We start from the raw sequence: 17737 nt of genomic DNA, 5'->3' as shown, positions 1-17737 counted from the left end.
TTATGCAAGGCTTTCTTGTGCAGGAAAAAATTGCCTCAAAAACACACCAATACATCTGCGCTCACTGACAAAAAAAAAAAGCAATATGTGGCAGAGAATTAACACTGTACATCACTCTGACCACACCATCCCCACCGTCAAATATGGTGGTGGCAGCATCATGCTCTGGGGCTGCTTCTCTTCAGATGGGACAGGGAAGTTGGTCAGAGTTGATGGGAAGATGGATGGAGCTAAATACAGGGCATTCTTAGAAGAAAACCTGTTGGAGCCTGTAAAAAAAATTGAGACTGGGCCAGAGGTTCACCTTTCAGTAGGACAACGACCCCAAACATACAGCCAGAGCTTCAATGAAACAGTTTAAACCAAAACATATTCATGTGTTAAAATGGCCCAGTCCAGACCTAAAACCAATCGAGAACTTTTGGTAAGATCTGAAAACTGCTGTTCACAAACGCTCTCCATCTAATCTGAGCTTGAGCTGTTTTGCAAAGAAGAATGGGCAAAAAATTAAGTCACTAGATGTGCAAAGCTGGTGGAGACATACCCTAAAAGACTTGCAGCTGTAATTGCAGCAAAAGGTGGTTCCACAAAGTATTGACTCTTGCATGTCTTTTGCACGTCACACTTTTCAGTTTTTTATTTGTAAAAAATGTTTTGAGTCATGCATAATTTTCGTTCCACTTCACAATTGTATGCCACTGTATGTGTGAATGTAATGATGATCTATTAAGAGTGATTACAATTTTACAAAGTGTTGCAATCTGAAGGAGACATTCCTTAAAACTCTTTAAGGAAACTCTTACTGTGTGTGGGTGAGCATTATCCTGATGAAAAATGTCTGCTGATGTGATGATCTGGCGATGCTGTCAGGTTTCAATGAAAAAACACACTTTCCCAGGCGTTAATCTGGTGGCCGAGGAAGGATATATCCATTGACATATTTGGCGTGCAGGTAATGGGCCAACAGGACCATTTCCTTTCAGCAGTTTTTGAAGGATTTGTAGTATTTTGACTATAAATTCGGCAACCAGAAAGTGGCAAAAATGCTTTTGAATAAATTAAAAGACCGAATGATTTATACAGAGGAATTACTCATTTTTTTTTAAATCATATTGTGATTGTTAGTATGTCTGATAAGATATTAAAAGTGGTCATTGTTCAGTAAATATTTTTTATTGTAGTTTTGTAATTGCTTTTTCTTTGACTCAAGACCAAAATATGTTTTGTTACATTCAAATAAATTCCTTTCAGGGCATTCCTAATTTTTCTACAGGTTTGTTTATGTAGCTATATTTTACTGACGTGCTGAGGAGATGTAACGCCAGATAGAGGGGAGAGACGCGAGCCGAGTAAAATGAACAGACTGGTTTATTTACAGGCTGATAACCAGGTGTTATAAACAATAGAGCCAAACAAACAATAATCTCACCAGATACAAAAGACGTAGTCGTATAAACAGTCCGTGTTCGAAACCAAAAGACAGTCCAGCCAAGCATTAAATCCAAAAGGGGCAAATCCAGAGACATAAACCAATAAACCAAAAACCAGGGTCGTAACGAGAGATCACACAAGAAAAACATAGAAGAACCGCTTAGTATGCAACAAAAGTCGACAATACCTCGCGAAGAATGTTTACATAGTGCTGCCTTAAATACATAAACATGATCAGCATAACCCGGAACTTCCTCAGAACACAGGTGAGTCTGAGCGTCGGAGCGTAACGTGATTGGGCGAAGGAGAGCGACTGACGGTAACGTCATAATCCAAAGGATTCTGGGAAATGGAGTCCGGCGGTGTGGAAGGAGAGTCGGGCTGCATGACAGGAGAAAGGCATTGTATAGCTCACAAACTGCTTTTCACCATAATAACATGACATCATGTAAAATACAGGGATTTATATTGTTGGGTAGTTTTGATTTTAATATTTGTAATTTAAGTATTTAAAAATAACCTTTTGTGGAGAACCTCAGAAAGAGAGAGAAAGTGAGAGAGAGCACTCTAGATTTATACTGGTCTCTCACCCCTCTGTAATTTTCATCCCCCCCTCTCTCTCTCTCTCTCTCTCTCCCTTCACCCTCTATTTTCCCTGTATGGTTTTATTTCTTCAGCAAGCCCTTAAATCTTCTTCTCACTCTGCTTCCACTCTCCTCTCTGTCCTCTCTCCTCCTTCTTCCCTTTCTTTTTTCAGTCCATTGCTCTCCATCAATGCCCACCCCCCTTATCATCCTTATACTGCGGTTGATTTCAATTGCCAGTGTGATCAGGAGATCAGATCACATTCTTACCCACCACCAATATGATGCGCTCGTTTATGCCCCCTCCCCCATTCTTTCTCTCTCTCTTTCTCTACTCCTACACTCCTTTTCTCTCTCTCTCTCTCTCTCTCTCTCTCTCTCTTTCTCTCTCTAACTCCCCCATTTCTTCTCTCTCTCTCTCCCTCTCTCTCTCTCTCTCTCTCTCTCTAACTCCCCCACTCATTCTCTTTATCTCTCTCTCTCTCTAACTCCCCCACTCATTCTCTCTCTTTCTCTCTCTCTCTTTATGGCTTCTCTTCTCTGTAAGGATGCCTGAGCGCCTGAGCTCGCTACAAACTGCTTTAGTCAGCAGTAAAGCTCTGGGGATGAAGAAAATGGGGAGAAAGACATAAAGGAAGAGAGAGAGACAGAGAATGAAATAGAGGGAGAGAAAGAGAGAGAGAAAGCGAGAGAGAGAGGGAGAGAGAATGCCTGAGAGAGATAATGAAAGAGAGAGAGAGAAAGAGAGAGAGAGAGAGAGAGAAAAAGTGAGAGTGAGAACCTGAATGGCCAAGGTAGAACACAGACACACACACACACACACACACACACACACACACGCACACGCACACACACAGAGGCTTGTAAAGATGAATGCTGTCATTTTGCCTTTGCACAGCTCCATCCTCACACCAGCGACTCAGGGGTGGCAATCGTGGAACAGTAATTCTCTCTCACACACACACACACACTGTTTTACACACACACACATTGTTTTACACACACAGACACACACACACACACTTTTACTGTAACAGATAAAGGCCAGCTTATCTGTGGTGCCTACTAGCAATACGAAGAGGGAGTAATGTATGTAAGCATGCATCTGAGTACATGAATGTGTGTGTGTGTGTGTGTGTGTGTGTGTGTGTGAGGAGTATAATGGACTGTTAACACACATATAAAATACACTGCCTGGCCAAAAAAGGTGACCACCTGGATTTAACCCAGCAAATAGCTAAGTAAGAGCTTCCTATTGGATAATTACTGTGTGGATGATTGTATTTCAGCTGAAAAAAATCATTTAACCCTAAATGATGCAGTGAGTAGCTTCTCATTTGTTAAACATTAAGCAAAATTTGTGAAAAGACATTTCCTGGAGGAAGTGTGCTCAGAAACAAAATTTGAATGATTAACACATGCACAGAGCAATGGGAAACTTAAGGGATTGGGACTTAATCTCTTTGTAGCTTTAGGAATCAATTATCTGTGAGACTAAACAAGACAAAAGGCTTCATTTTCTAGGGAGTTTAAAGATGATGTCAGTAAGTTTTGGGATTTAGGGCCCTCTCTGGTGAGAATGGGTAATTGCACCGAGCATGAGGAAGAATCATTTTAAACTGGGAGGGTGCGATGTGGTCTCCTTTCAGAGCGGATGTATCCGATTCCAGGTTATGTTCAGTCGCCTTTGTTTCTTGTTTTTGTTACGGGTGAATGAGATACTGAGCTCTGAGTTTCCTCTTCTGAGGTCTCCATTGACCCACCAGCTGAAGCTGTTGTTTTAGAGACTGTTCGTGTGATGTAAGTATGTAAAGACGCGTGAAGTGGCCAAAAACACTCCAGTGAAAAGAGACCCGACACCCCAGTTTTTAGAATCAATATATATTTTTAGGCTTAGCAGGGATGGTTGTTCCAGTACACTGGTACCATTAAACACAATATATTGTCCCTTCTTCACTCAGAAATGCTTCTGCTTTCAGTTTAGAAACAAAATAATTTGGACTACATCTTTAAAGATTGGACTCAATAAAAGAAGCAATAAAAGAAGGTTATGTGGTCTCATGGTGAGTCCAGATTTGCCCTGTTCCAGAGTGATGGAGCATCAGGGTAAGAAGAGAGGCAGCTTAAGTGATGCTCCCATCATTCCAAGTGCCTACTGTACAAGCCTGTGGGGGCGGGGCTATGATCTGGGGTTGATGCTGCAGTTGGTCTGCAGGTCTAGGTTCAGCAACAGTATGTGCTGAAAGAATGAGGTCAGCTGACTACCTGAATATACTGAATATAGACCAGATTATTTCATCAATGGATTTTATATTTCTTCCCTGATGGCACGGACCATATTCCAAGATGACATTGCCAGGATTTATGAGGACAAAAAAAGGCTATTTGAGTGTATTTGTATGTGCTATGAATGTGTTTGGACTAATAGATAGTTACATTCACAAGTGTTAACTGTGACTGTAAACTTTACGATGCAAAACCTTATAAAGCCTTAACCATGTCCACAAGCGGCATCAACATCTTTAGGATCCGGCGCATCTGGGATTGACCATCACACAGTGAAAACAGTGTATTCTGGTCAGACAGATCAGTATTACAGATCAGAAAAATAGATGCTGTGCTCCAAACCAAATTCAAAACCATCCAGACTGTTATCAGTAACAAGTCCAAGTGCCAGGGTCTATCATAGAGAAGGGTTGCATCAGTGTTATGTATATTTCTATGTGCTACAGCTTTAATTAGTCCCTTTAAAATAAATCGATGGTATACGAAGAGCTTATTCCTTATACTCTAAATCAGGGGTGTCCAAACTACGGCCCAAAGAAACGGGCCAAAGAGTCTAAAAGCGGATAGAGTGCGCATTTCTAGCGCAGAAAAACAGACAAAGAGTCTAAAAGCGGAGAGGGTGCGCATTTCTAGCGCAGAAAAACAGGCCAAAGAGTCTAAAAGCGGAGAGGGTGCGCATTTCTAGCGCAGAAAAACAGACAAAGAGTCTAAAAGCGGAGAGGGTGCGCATTTCTAGCGCAGAAAAACAGGCCAAAGAGTCTAAAAGCGGAGAGAGAGCGTTCATTTGTAGCGCAGAAAACGGGACAAAGAGTCTAAAAGCGAAGAGAGTGCGCAGTTCTAGCGCAGAAAAACGGGCCAAAGAGTCTAAAAGCGGAGAGGGTGCGCATTTCTAGCGCAGAAAACGGACAAAGAGTCTAAAAACGGAGAGAGTGCGCATTTCTAGCGCAAAAAAAATGGCCAAGGAGTCTAAAAGCGGAGAGAGTGCGTATTTCTAGCGCAGAAAAACGGGCCAAAGAGTCTAAAAGCGGAGAGGGTGCGCATTTCTAGCGCAGAAAACGGACAAAGAGTCTAAAAACGGAGAGAGTGCGCATTTCTAGCGCAAAAAAAATGGCCAAAGAGTCTAAAAGCGGAGAGAGTGCGTATTTCTAGCGCAAAAAAACGGCCAAAGGGTCTAAAAGTTGCCGTAATTAAGGAGTTTAATATTAAGAGACATCATGAAATGAAACATCAATTTGAGAAATCTTATTTTACACAACACTGTCAAAGATAGATAAAGATAGTAAGTCAAGTAAAATGATGTGTAAATGAATTTATTTAGGAAATGTATTATTTAAAGTGGTATATTTCATTATTTGTTTTATTACAGAGTCTTTGGCCCGTGACTTTAAATATATTTCTCCTTCTGGCCCCCAACAAAATCCATTTCTCTTTCTCATTTCTGTTACTAGCGTTAGTAATCCAGCACCAGCTCTCTCTCTCTCTCTCTCTATTCCGCGAAGGGGAAAAAAACAGTTTATTACAGAAACAGTTATTTACACAAGCACAGGGTCAGCCGGGGGATGATCAGCTCCGCATCCTGCTGTGGCTGCAAAGACAAATACCCTACTTTTTGTTTATTTTGGGCGCAGCTTCTGGATCCATTTCCTACTCCTTTAACTAAAGCCTTGCGCTCGCCTCGGCTCAGCCTCGTTCCTCATTATGATTCAGCATTGAACTGTCACAGTGATTTCATTACCGCTGCGCCAACTTTACCACCCCATTCCCCACAGCCCATCGCTCCACGCTCCTCTTTTTTCTTTCCCTCTCTCTCTCTCTCTTTCTCTCCTGCTCTTTTTCAATAATCACAGCCCGTCTCTTGCTCTTCACCTCCCCCCTTTAAGATCTCACCTTCTGCATCTCGCTCCCCTTCTGCAGCTCGTTTCCCTCCCTTCCCATCTCGTCCCTCTCTTTCCCGCGTCTTCTGCCCTACTGTTGCTGAATACTCAATTCCGTGCACGCTTCCCATTGACAAACAGCAGGTTTTTAATGCCGAACAGACTGCAGCACTATCAGACTCTGTGTGTTCAGCTATCTCCTGCTGCCTCAGCATTGGCCCCTTTACTCCAGTGTTATAGCTTACAGATTATAGCTGTAGATTACGGCTCTCTCGCTCTCCTTTTGACTTAAACTATGCTTTTAATTGTCGACCATTTAATTTATTTAATTTATTATTAATTAATTGAGATGCTTAAGGTGATTTGTAATGTAGAGTAATGATAAAACAAATTCTAAATCCAAGCAGTAGAACGATAGCGCGGTACTTACTGGACGAATGTTGTAGGCCATAAGAATAAACCGCTTATCAGCCGACACTTGGAACCTCATGGACTTCAGATCCTGAAATAAGAGAAGCAGAAGCTGTTGAGTTTTCAGAAATGTTTAAAAATAGTAGTGTACAAACACTGCATACTGTATATTTATAGCACTATCCGGACAAGATTAGTTTCTCAGGGGGACGTCTCTGAAAAATATATCACACTTCTACTCAGTGATAAAACTCTTACGTCCGGATGGCAATTTTGGCTTTCTCAGTCACATGACATCACGTTCAGTAGCTCCTCCATTTCCACTCGCTGATGTGTTCACGTTAAGTGTAATTACGGTGCTATTTTATTAAACTCGAAATGACGAAACTCAGAGATGTGCGTCCGGACGGGACTAAAATTACCGGAGGACCACGGAGTTCAGAGAAAACCAATAGATAATTCAGACTGTAAATTTCTCAGAGGATGTCTGAAAAAAAAAAAAAACACTTACATGGTCGTTCCGGACGGGAATAAAATCACAAAGGACCCCCCATAAAAGAGAAAACTACCCAGAGAAACTAATCCCGTCCAGATAGGGCTGATGTTGAGTTTTATTTCACTGCAGACAGTGTGAACCCAAGAAATGTTGTATTTTATAATTTAATATTGAAGACTATATTAAAGCTATAGAGGAACACATACAGAATTATTTAGTAAACAAAAAGTCTTAAACAAACCAGAATATGTTTTATACTTTAGATTTGTCTTTAAAGACAGACCTGCACACTCTTGGTGAGATTTTAATCTTAATGTCTTCATGAGGGAGAATCACCTGGAATAGTTTTCTCAGCGTTTTGAAAGAAGGAGTTCCTGGAGGTGCTGAACAATAGCTGCTGCTTTTCCTTTATGCTGTGAAGCTTCAGCTCATTTTAATTGTGAAGCCCAAACACTTTTTTACTGTTTATTATGTAATTACATGTGTTCCTTAATTGTTTTTATGTCTTTAATATTAATCTACAGTTAAGAAAATAAATTGAATAAAAAAATAAAGATAAACATTGAACTAAATTCTGATTTGATTTGACATGTGTTTTGATATAAAAGCAGTATCCATAAAAGTTTGAACATCTGAGCAGCAAATATGAAGAAAGGATTTCCAGTAACAAATTTGTAAAAAAAAAAAAAAAAAAAAAAAAGGTTGAAATCTGTATAAACAATATTCGTCAAAAAAAGATTAGAAGCGATTTTCATATTTTTCATATACAGGCTATGATATCATTAAACCATTCAAGAAATCAAAGGTTTTTGATCAAAATCAAAATGGTTCTTTACTTTGTAGGTAGAAGTATAGATACTAGGGTTTAAAATACGTTTGTAGAAGCTGAAGTTTCAACTCAAGCTTTTTTACATAACTTAACGTATACAAGTAATGGTAACGTAAGGGGAAAAATGCCATTATGGACAAAAGCTAGACCACATTAGACCACACCACAGGATCCTATAGTGCGCTACCCTCCCTCCCAAAAACACATTTTTCTAAAAGCCATTATGACTATAATGTTCTATTATTAAAATGTTAATGTTAATAAATTTGAGATTCACTTGGCTCCCTAGTTTTTCAGCCGCATCTATGCCCATTGTAAATTAATGTATTTTATTATTTTTTGGACAAAACATATATATTTCTATGGCTACTTTTAAATAGCTATTTTGGATTACATTCTCTCTATATAAACCATAGACTGTGTATAGCTGGACAGAGCATCATCTCTCAAAAGTAAAGCCACCACCGAACCACGGTCCGGACCAAAGGACCAAGAGAGGTGGTCTGGGTCTGGATCTTCTGAACCATGGTCCGGTTCTCCTGCAGTGTGAAAGAGCTTTTCTGGATGGTCCAAACTTCCGGACCAATTACAGGAAGCTGAGTAGGCGTTCCTCAACCACGGCAGCAGAAGAAGAAAAATAGCCATCTACTACTGACTGCAGCCTGCGGGAAGGCGGAGTTAGAAGTCCAGCGTGTCCAGTCCCACCCACTTTGTCCACGCCACGCCTTGTTAGTCTCGCAAGCTTGTAGTGTATACACAGTATTTAAGCCGGACGACGCGGCACATTATATTTAAAGTCTGCTAACTGCCCTGTACATTGTTTACTTTCGCTCAGATGCGGAGCTAAGACATGATTCTGACAAGTGGGCGGGGCTGGACGGCATGACACTAACAAAGTGGGCGGAGCCGGATGCACTGGACGTCCAACTGCAGGCTGCAGTCAGTACCCTCTCAAAATAACCGGTAAAGCAGGAAAAATGAGCCGTGGATACAGCTGCTTCAGGACGAGCACGTTCGTTTGGCGAATTTGAACTAACCTATGGTACTGTGCCTGAAGTTGCTGCTGCTGCTGGTATAAAAAACACAATAGCAGCTTCTTACTACTATGGAGACGAAATGAATCTGTTTATTAATTTTATCCTGATCCTGGAAAGGCTTCCTGCCGAATGAACCACCCGCTGAATTGTAAACACGCCAACGTCAGACGCATGTCCTTCTAAAACCAATCAGCCTCAAGTTAAGGAAAACGCATCGATACGTAAGTGATGATGAAAGGAGGTAGGAGTATCACACAAAGGTCTTCTGTGCGCTCCCTACACTGCAGTCTGAAAACAAAAATAAGCGGACCAAATATATACAATGTGGTGTGAAAGCACCCTCAGATCTTTTTTACAGTCTCTGATATAAACATATTTGTGTTTTTAGGGACAGCTATTAGACATAGAATCATTTTCAAAACTAAAGAATTGAATGAATCACATTTCTTCCCAAAACCAGCCATTTCTGAGGCCGACCCCACTCACAGTGCTTTCATCATCTGTGTGAAGTTAAATCAGATGGAGTAGAATGAGGTTGAGACCTAAATTACAAACCATTTTCAATAGGAAATAAGAGACTGAGACTGTAAGGTAATATAAGTGAGGGTTTTTTGGTGCATCTGAGTGAAAAGATCTCTGCTGTTTTGAAGAGATGCTTGTGCACAGCTCAGTGGCAACGACCCACATAAATCTCTCCGTGTCACCCAGCCGTCGTGTTCAAAGTGATGCTCCTGCTAAAGCAGTCTCTTTGAAGCTGTGTTAGGGGTGCGAAGAGAGAGCCAAACAGAGCGAGGAAAGAAAGAAAGAAAGAGAGAGAGAATGAATGAGAGATTAAACCCTCAGAGCCGTTAAATGCCATTCTCTGCTGGTCTTTTTTCATCTTCAGAGCTTTTAACCAGCGCTCTGTATTCTGCTTCCATCTGGCCACCTCTCTCTTTTTTCAGATGGCTACAGCTTGGCGGCAAGAAAATATGATTGAATCGATGTGGCCATACATCTATATCCCCTCACTTGCCCTACAGGCAGGTAATTCATTAGAGAGCTGTGGTCCTGGAGAGCCAATTGAGGAAGAGCATTCGTCCATTTTCACATAAACAGCTCTGGGAAAAAAATAAGAGACCACTTAAAAATGATGAGTTTCTTTGATTTTACCAAGTTAAAAAACCTCTGGAATATAATCAAGAGGAAGATGGATAATCACAAGCCATCAAACCAAACTGAACTGCTTGATTTTTTGCACCAGGAGTAAAGCAGCATAAAGCTATCCAAAAGCAGTGTGTAAGACTGGTGGAGAACATGCCAAGATGCATGAAAACTGTAATTAAAAACCAGGGTTATTCCACCAAATATTGATTTCTGAACTCTTAAAACTCTTTATGAATATGAACTTGTTTTCTTTGCATTATTTGAGGTCCGAAAGCTCTGCATCTTTTTTGTTGTTTTAGCCATTTCTCATTTTCCGCAAACAAATGCTCTAAATGGCAATCATTTTATTTGAAATTTGGGAAAAATGTTGTCTGTAGTTTATAGAATAAAACAACAATGTTTATTTTACTCAAACATAAACCTTTAAATAGCTAAATCATAGAAACTGATTCAGAAACTGAAATGGGTCTCTTTCATTGAAATTTTCAAGTCAGATGTATCGGATAATTTTTTAAGAATGAAAGTATTTGCATTAAAGCTTATTTTTGTATAGAGGCTATTTTACATATAATCTAAATATTCTCAGTCCTCTGTCTTGATCTGAAGGTATGGCTGCCAATACACATTAAGAATGTTATTAGGCTAATAGATTGTTAGGAACCCCTTTTTTTAATTATGTTGTACAGCTGAAAATCAAAAACAGCATGAATTTTTAGGTTAGTTTAGTATCAAAATGGCTAGAAAGAACAATTTCTTTAGAGAGCTGTCAGTCTATTGTTGTGTTCAAAAAGAAAGGCTTAACTGGCTCTAACAAGTACAGAAAAAGGAGTGGGAGGCCCTGATGCACAACTGTGCAAGAAGATACAGTCATTTGAGTGTGCAGTTTGAAACCAAGATGTCTCACAGGTTGTGAACTAACACCTGCACTAAATGGAACCCATAAAACGCCAGTGTCAGCATCAACGGTACAGAAGAAAAGACAATGGACACTAAAAGATTAAAAGAAGATGTTTCAGACAGATGAGTCCAGGTTTGAGGTCTTTGGATCAAACAAAAGAACATTTGTGAGGTGCACAAACAATGAAAAAGATGACAGAGCAATGCTTACTGCAATCTTTCATGCATGGTGGAGGCAGCATGATGGTCTGGTCTGGGGATGCTTTGTGGGAAGTAAAATAAGAGATTTAAACAGAGTGGAAGGGAGCTTGAAGGAGGAAGGCTATCACAAGATTTTGCAACGCCATGTTATACCCTGCTAACAGCACCTGATTGGGGCCAATTTCATCCTAAAACAGGATAATGGCTCCAAACACACCTCCAACATGTCTTCAGCCACTGGATCTGTACACTATTGAGCTGTTGTGCGAGAAGCTTGACCATATAGTACAGAGAAAGACTGCATCAAGCCAATCGGGGGTGTCGCCATGTTTTCCTTCTAATTCAGCAGGTAGATTTACTAGTTAAGTAAACAAAACTGTAATTCTTAAAAAGAAAAAGTCAAAGTCAAACAAGTGTTGCTCTCCTGAAAACTGTTTGTTTGGGTAAGTAAAGGTCTTCCGTTTATTTACAGTAAGCTTAGATTCACAAATTTCTTAGAGCATTAGCAGCTAACCTCTAGCGATAGCAGTTAGCAGCTAATGCCGTCTGACAGCTCTACACTGAGGAACCCTGAGCAGTTCTTTCCACATAGATTGCACAGTAACACAGTAAACACGCAGACTACAGTTCCATATACTCACCTCTGAACAGCGCAAGAGCTAGCTAGCATTTAGTGTGGTTAGCAGCTAATGCTAATGCTGCTCCAGCAGTCCTAGCCAGGGTTAGCAGCAGGCTAAATACAGCTCCGAAAATAGTTAGGAGACCACCTCAGTTTCTGAATCAGTTTCTCTGGCTTTGCTATTTATAGGTTTATGTTTGAGTAAAATGAACACTGATGTTTTATTCTATAAACTACAGACAACATCTCCCAAATTCCAAATAAAAATATTGTCATTTAGAGCATTTATTTGCGGAAAATGAGAAATGGCTGAAATGACAAATAAGATGCAGAGCTTTCAGACCTCAAATAATGTAAAGTTTTAGGAGTTCAGAAATCAATATTTGGTGGAATAACCCTGGTGTTTAATCACAGTTTTCATGCATCTTGGCATCATGTTCTCCTCCACCAGTCTTACACACTGCTTTTGGATAACTTTATGCTGCTTTACTCCTGGTGAAAAAATTCAAGCAGTTCAGTTTGGTGGTTTGATGGCTTGTGGTCATCCATCTTCCTCTTGATTATATTCCAGAGGTTTTCCATTTGGTACATATAAGCATATCCCTGCATGTGTGTATAAGTATGTGCGTGACTCACCATGGTGCTGTTGTCCAGTAGTGTGGTGGTCAGGTTGGTTTTAAAGTTGTGGAGGAGAACGTGGCCTTCCCGGGAGCACAGTGCCACCTCATTCTCTGCAGAACACACCATTCAGCCAGGTCAACAAGCAATCTTTCACTCCCAACAGAGGCCAATTCCATTTCACCTGAGAATATGGCTGTACTCAAAAACAGCTACTCACTAAATGAGGCCATGCCTGCACTTTAATGCCATTTTTCGGTTCAGCAAACTTGCTTTTAAATAAGACCCTTGTGCTTAGAGTTGTTTTGAATGATTTTAGTATGGTAGCAATACTGTAGCATTTTTTAGCCTTATCTCATCACATCTCATACAGTTATTTCTGCATCTACATTTACTGCCTTTTCATAAAGTTTGTGAATCTGCCTCTGTTCCCCACAGTTTTAAATTCTATTCAAACAATTTAAATATGATTAAAGTGCACTTTTGTCATGCAGCCCGACTCTCCTTCCACACCGCCGGACTCCATTTCCCAGAATCCTTTGGATTATGACGTTACCGTCAGTCGCTCTCCTTCGCCCAATCACGTTACGCTCCGACGCTCAGACTCACCTGTGTTCTGAGGAAGTTCCGGGTTATGCTGATCATGTTTATGTATTTAAGGCAGCACTATGTAAACATTCTTCGCGAGGTATTGTCGACTTTTGTTGCATACTAAGCGGTTCTTCTATGTTTTTCTTGTGTGATCTCTCGTTACGACCCTGGTTTTTGGTTTATTGGTTTATGTCTCTGGATTTGCCCCTTTTGGATTTAATGCTTGGCTGGACTGTCTTTTGGTTTCGAACACGGACTGTTTATACGACTACGTCTTTAGTATCTGGTGAGGTTATTGTTTGTTTGGCTCTATTGTTTATAACACCTGGTTATCAGCCTGTAAATAAACCAGTCTGTTCATTTTACTCGGCTCGCGTCTCTCCCCTCTATCTGGCGTTACATAATACCTCGCCACGAGGGACTATGGCTGAGTTTAATGATTTACAGCAGGCTGTAGGGAATCAGGGGAAGGTTCTCGAACAACATAGTCAGCTGTTTGAGAACCTAGCTAACACCGTTACAGTTCTTACCACTCAGCAGTCTGAGCAGCATTCCCAGCTAGCTCAGATTACCACGAGCCTACAGAGTATCGCTTCTCAGCTTGCCCAGCTAAGAGTGGCTAACCCCGTTAGCTTAGCCTCAGCTAGCTCGCCTCCAGTTAGCTCTTCCACCCCGTCGGCAGCTACTTTTCCTGTGAGCAAGCCTGATAAATATGATGGTTCTCCTGATTTGTGTAGAGGTTTTTTGTTGCAGATATCTCTTTTTTTTGCTAACTCCACTGTCGGTCCTGATTCAGCGCGTATTTCATTTTTTATTTCGCGTCTCACCGGTAAAGCCCTCGATTGGGCTACTGCTATGTGGCCTAGCATGGAGAGAGCTACATATGAAGATTTCCTTAGTGAGTTTAAGTCAGTTTTTGATCACCCTCATCATGGTCAGTCTCAGGGCGAGTTGTTGGTTAAGCTACGTCAGGGAAACCGTTCTGTGTCTGATTATGCTCTTGAATTTCGTACATTGGCCGCTGGTAGTGGGTGGAATGAACCGGCTTTGCGAGTTATGTTTCGCAATGGGCTCAGGGCTGATGTGCTAGCGGAATTAGCCTGTAAAGACGATGGACTACCCTTAAATGGACTTATTTCTCTAGCCATAAGACTGGATCAACTTAAACAAGGTGCAATATCAAATCGTAAGGATACTATGCCACGCATGTCTGGATTTGTATCTCGTGTCTCTGCCCCCGCTCGACCTACGGTCTCCCCTCGCAGCGACGAGGAACCCATGCAAGTGGACGCTACCCGGTTGTCAAGAGAGGAACGTTTACGACGATATCAAGCTGGATTATGTTTTTACTGTGGCAGAGCTGGTCATGTGTTGCGTAACTGCCCGACATGCCCCTCTCGAGCTAGACACCAAGAGGAAGCTTCAGGTTCGTCCCACGGTGGGCAATCCCATGGTCTCCATGGCAACCCGGACCGTCCATATGAACCACCTGCTACTAGCTCGGGAAAGCGTGTGGAAACCCCTCGGATTCCACACGCTAAAGGGGTAAGCAGACTCAATTCTGACATGTTTTCTAAATCTTTCATGATCTCAGTTATACTGTTCTGCCAGTCTGTTGCTTCTGTGTGTTCAGCTCTGATAGATTCCGGCGCCGAGGGGAACTTCTTTAATGAACAACTGGCCAGACAACTCCTGATTCCTTTTGAGAGCTTGGAGGATCCCATAAGACTGTCTGCTGTGGATGGATCTCCTGTCGGGAGAGGAACCATAACCAACATCACCACCCCTGTTCAGATGAGCGTCAGCGCACTTCACTCAGAAGAGATCAGGTTTTTTATCATGAAAGACACTAATTATCAGATTATTTTGGGACTCCCATGGTTAAGAAAACATGATCCTGTGATTACTTGGTCAAACAAGGAAATTGCATCCTGGTCTCCCTACTGTGTAAAACATTGTTTAATGGTTCCTAAAACTAAGATCCAATCCACTTCTGTTGAAAGTCCAGGGTCTGAGTCCCTTGCACATATTCCTACTACTTACCAAGACTTGAACGAAGTTTTCAGTAAAACTCGTGCCACCCAACTTCCTCCACATCGTTCCTATGATTGTGCCATTGATTTGATTGATAACCAAATACCCCCTAAGTCACGTATTTATCCTCTTACTCAGACCGAGGAACTAGCTATGGAGGAGTATGTGCAGGAGGCTCTAGCACAGGGTTTTATCCGCCATTCTACTTCTCCTGTTGCTGCTCCTTTTTTCTTTGTTAAAAAGAAGGATGGCGGTCTCCGGCCTTGTATTGATTATCGACAGCTTAATGCTGTAACCAAAACCAACCCTTATCCTCTAACTTTAGTGCCTGTAGCTCTTGAACAACTGCGTGGAGCCTCTATTTTCACTAAACTAGATCTTCGCAGTGCTTACAACTTGGTAAGGATTAGAGAAGGAGATGAATGGAAGACTGCCTTTTTTACCACTAGAGGGCACTATGAGTACTTGGTTATGCCGTTTGGCCTAAAAAACGCACCCTCTGTTTTTCAGTCTCTAATCAATGATGTGTTGCGTGATATGCTTGGCAAGTTTGTCATTGCATTTATGGATGATATTTTGATTTACTCCTCTGATCTATCCATTCATGTATCTCATGTACGAGCAGTTCTAACCCGACTTCTTCAGAACCAGCTCTTTGTAAAAGCAGAAAAATGTGAGTTTCACGTGTCAAAAGTAGCCTTTTTGGGGTATGTCATTAGTGCTCAGGGTGTTTCCATGGATGATAAGAAGGTTCAAGCAGTTGTTAATTGGCCCCAACCTAAGTCAGTAAAAGAATTACAGAGATTTCTAGGTTTTGCAAATTTTTATCGACGCTTCATCCGCAACTACAGTTCTATTGCGGCTCCACTCACTAATCTGTTAAAGCGCAACACCAGAAATTTGATTTGGTCTGAGTCCGCTATCGAGGCTTTTAATTCTCTCAAAAGAATGTTCACTACTGCTCCCCTACTAAAACATCCAGATCCTAGAGAACCTTTCACTGTAGAAGTTGATGCATCCAGTGTAGGGGTAGGGGCTGTTCTCTCGCAAAATTTTGATTCTCCCAGTAAATTGCATCCAGTAGCATATTTCTCTCACAAACTCTCCCCAGCTGAACGAAATTATGGTATTGGGGATCGTGAGCTTTTGGCCATTAAATTAGCATTAGAGGAATGGCGACACTGGTTAGAAGGAGCATTGCACCCATTCGTGGTTTTAACTGACCACAAGAATCTTGAATATCTTAGGTCTATGAAAAGTTTGAATTCACGACAAGCACGTTGGTCTCTATTTTTTGCACGTTTTGATTTTGTTATTACTTTTCGACGTGGATCCAGAAATACTAAAGCTGACGCACTTTCCCGCATGTTTGAAGACAATCTAGAAGGTCCAGAAAACGCACCTATTTTAAAGCCAGAAATTGTTTTAGCTCCCGTGAGATGGGAAATTTCAGAAGAAATTGATCAGTTTAATTCTGTAACTTTCCCCCCAGCTCAGTGCCCGCCAGACAGAACCTACGTTCCAGACCAGTGCAGAGCCAGATTAATTACATGGGCTCATACTTCTCCTTCGTCAGGACATCCAGGGGAGACTCGGACCTTCCAATTGTTAGAAAATCGTTTTTGGTGGGAGAATATGCGTTCAGATATTCATGATTTTGTTTCCTCTTGCTCAGTCTGTGCTCAAAGTAAAACTCCTCGTACTCTACCGGCTGGTAAATTAGTTCCCTTACCGGTGCCAGCTCGACCTTGGTCTCACCTAGCAGTTGATTTTGTTACCGATCTCCCTGTATCCATGGGTAAAACTGTTATTATGACTATTGTGGATCGTTTCTCTCGTGGTGTAAGGTTCATCCCCTTTAGCAAACTACCCAATGCGCTAGAAGCGGCAGAATCTCTGTTTAATCATGTGTTTCGTATATTTGGTGTTCCAGAAGATATTGTTTCGGATCGAGGACCTCAGTTTATCTCTCAAGTCTGGTCAGCATTTATGAATGCGTTAGGGATTTCTGTTAGTCTATCATCAGGTTATCATCCTCAGAGTAATGGACAATGTGAGAGGATGAATCAAGAATTGGGTAAATTCTTAAGAATTTATTGTTCAAATAATTTCCATGACTGGGCCAAATATCTCCCCTGGGCTGAAATAGCTCAGAACTCACTCATTAGTTCTACGACTAAGTTGACTCCCTTTCAATGCTTTCTAGGTTACCAACCCCCGCTCATGCCCTGGTCAGCCGAACCCTCTAACATCCCCGCTGTTGATGATTGGATGCGTCGGAGCGAGGAGGTGTGGGAGGAGACTCACAGACGTATTGAGGCAGTCTTAGAGCGGCATAAACAACAAGCTGATCGTTTACGTCGTGAAACCCCCATTTATTCTCCAGGAGACCGAGTTTGGTTATCTACCAGGGATTTCCGGCTGTCTGACGGCAATAAGAAACTTTCAGTTAAGTATATAGGCCCCTTCAAGATCTTAAAGAAAATCAATGAGGTAACCTATCGTCTCGATTTACCTTCTCACTACCGAGTATGTCCCTCTTTTCATGTTTCTTTGTTAAAGCCGGTTATCCCTGGTCCTCTGGATGAGACGTCGCTTGGGTCACTTCCTCCCCCGCCTGTGGATATGGAAGGTGGTCCTGTGTATGCTGTGGAACGTTTGCTGGACTCCAGGAGGAGAAGGG

The 17737-nt window shown here is 41.5% G+C and overlaps 1 protein-coding gene across 1 annotated transcript in view; it reads right to left on the bottom strand.

Annotated features, from left to right (window-relative positions):
- Positions 1 to 17737, bottom strand: part of LOC103024256 (inactive dipeptidyl peptidase 10) — a 90532-nt gene that overhangs the window by 43929 nt on the left and 28866 nt on the right. Inside the window, exons 4-5 of the mRNA XM_022677277.2 lie at positions 12448 to 12542; positions 6606 to 6677 (exon numbers count right to left, since the gene is read on the bottom strand). Of these exons, the coding sequence (XP_022532998.2) occupies positions 6606 to 6677; positions 12448 to 12542 (167 nt within the window). The remainder of the gene's footprint in view (positions 1 to 6605; positions 6678 to 12447; positions 12543 to 17737) is intronic.

This window comes from Astyanax mexicanus, chromosome 13 (assembly GCF_023375975.1).
Source record: "Astyanax mexicanus isolate ESR-SI-001 chromosome 13, AstMex3_surface, whole genome shotgun sequence".
Classification (NCBI taxonomy): Eukaryota; Metazoa; Chordata; class Actinopteri; order Characiformes; family Acestrorhamphidae; genus Astyanax; species Astyanax mexicanus.
Note: the sequence above shows the minus strand (reverse complement) of the source record. Positions and strands in the feature narration are given on the sequence as shown.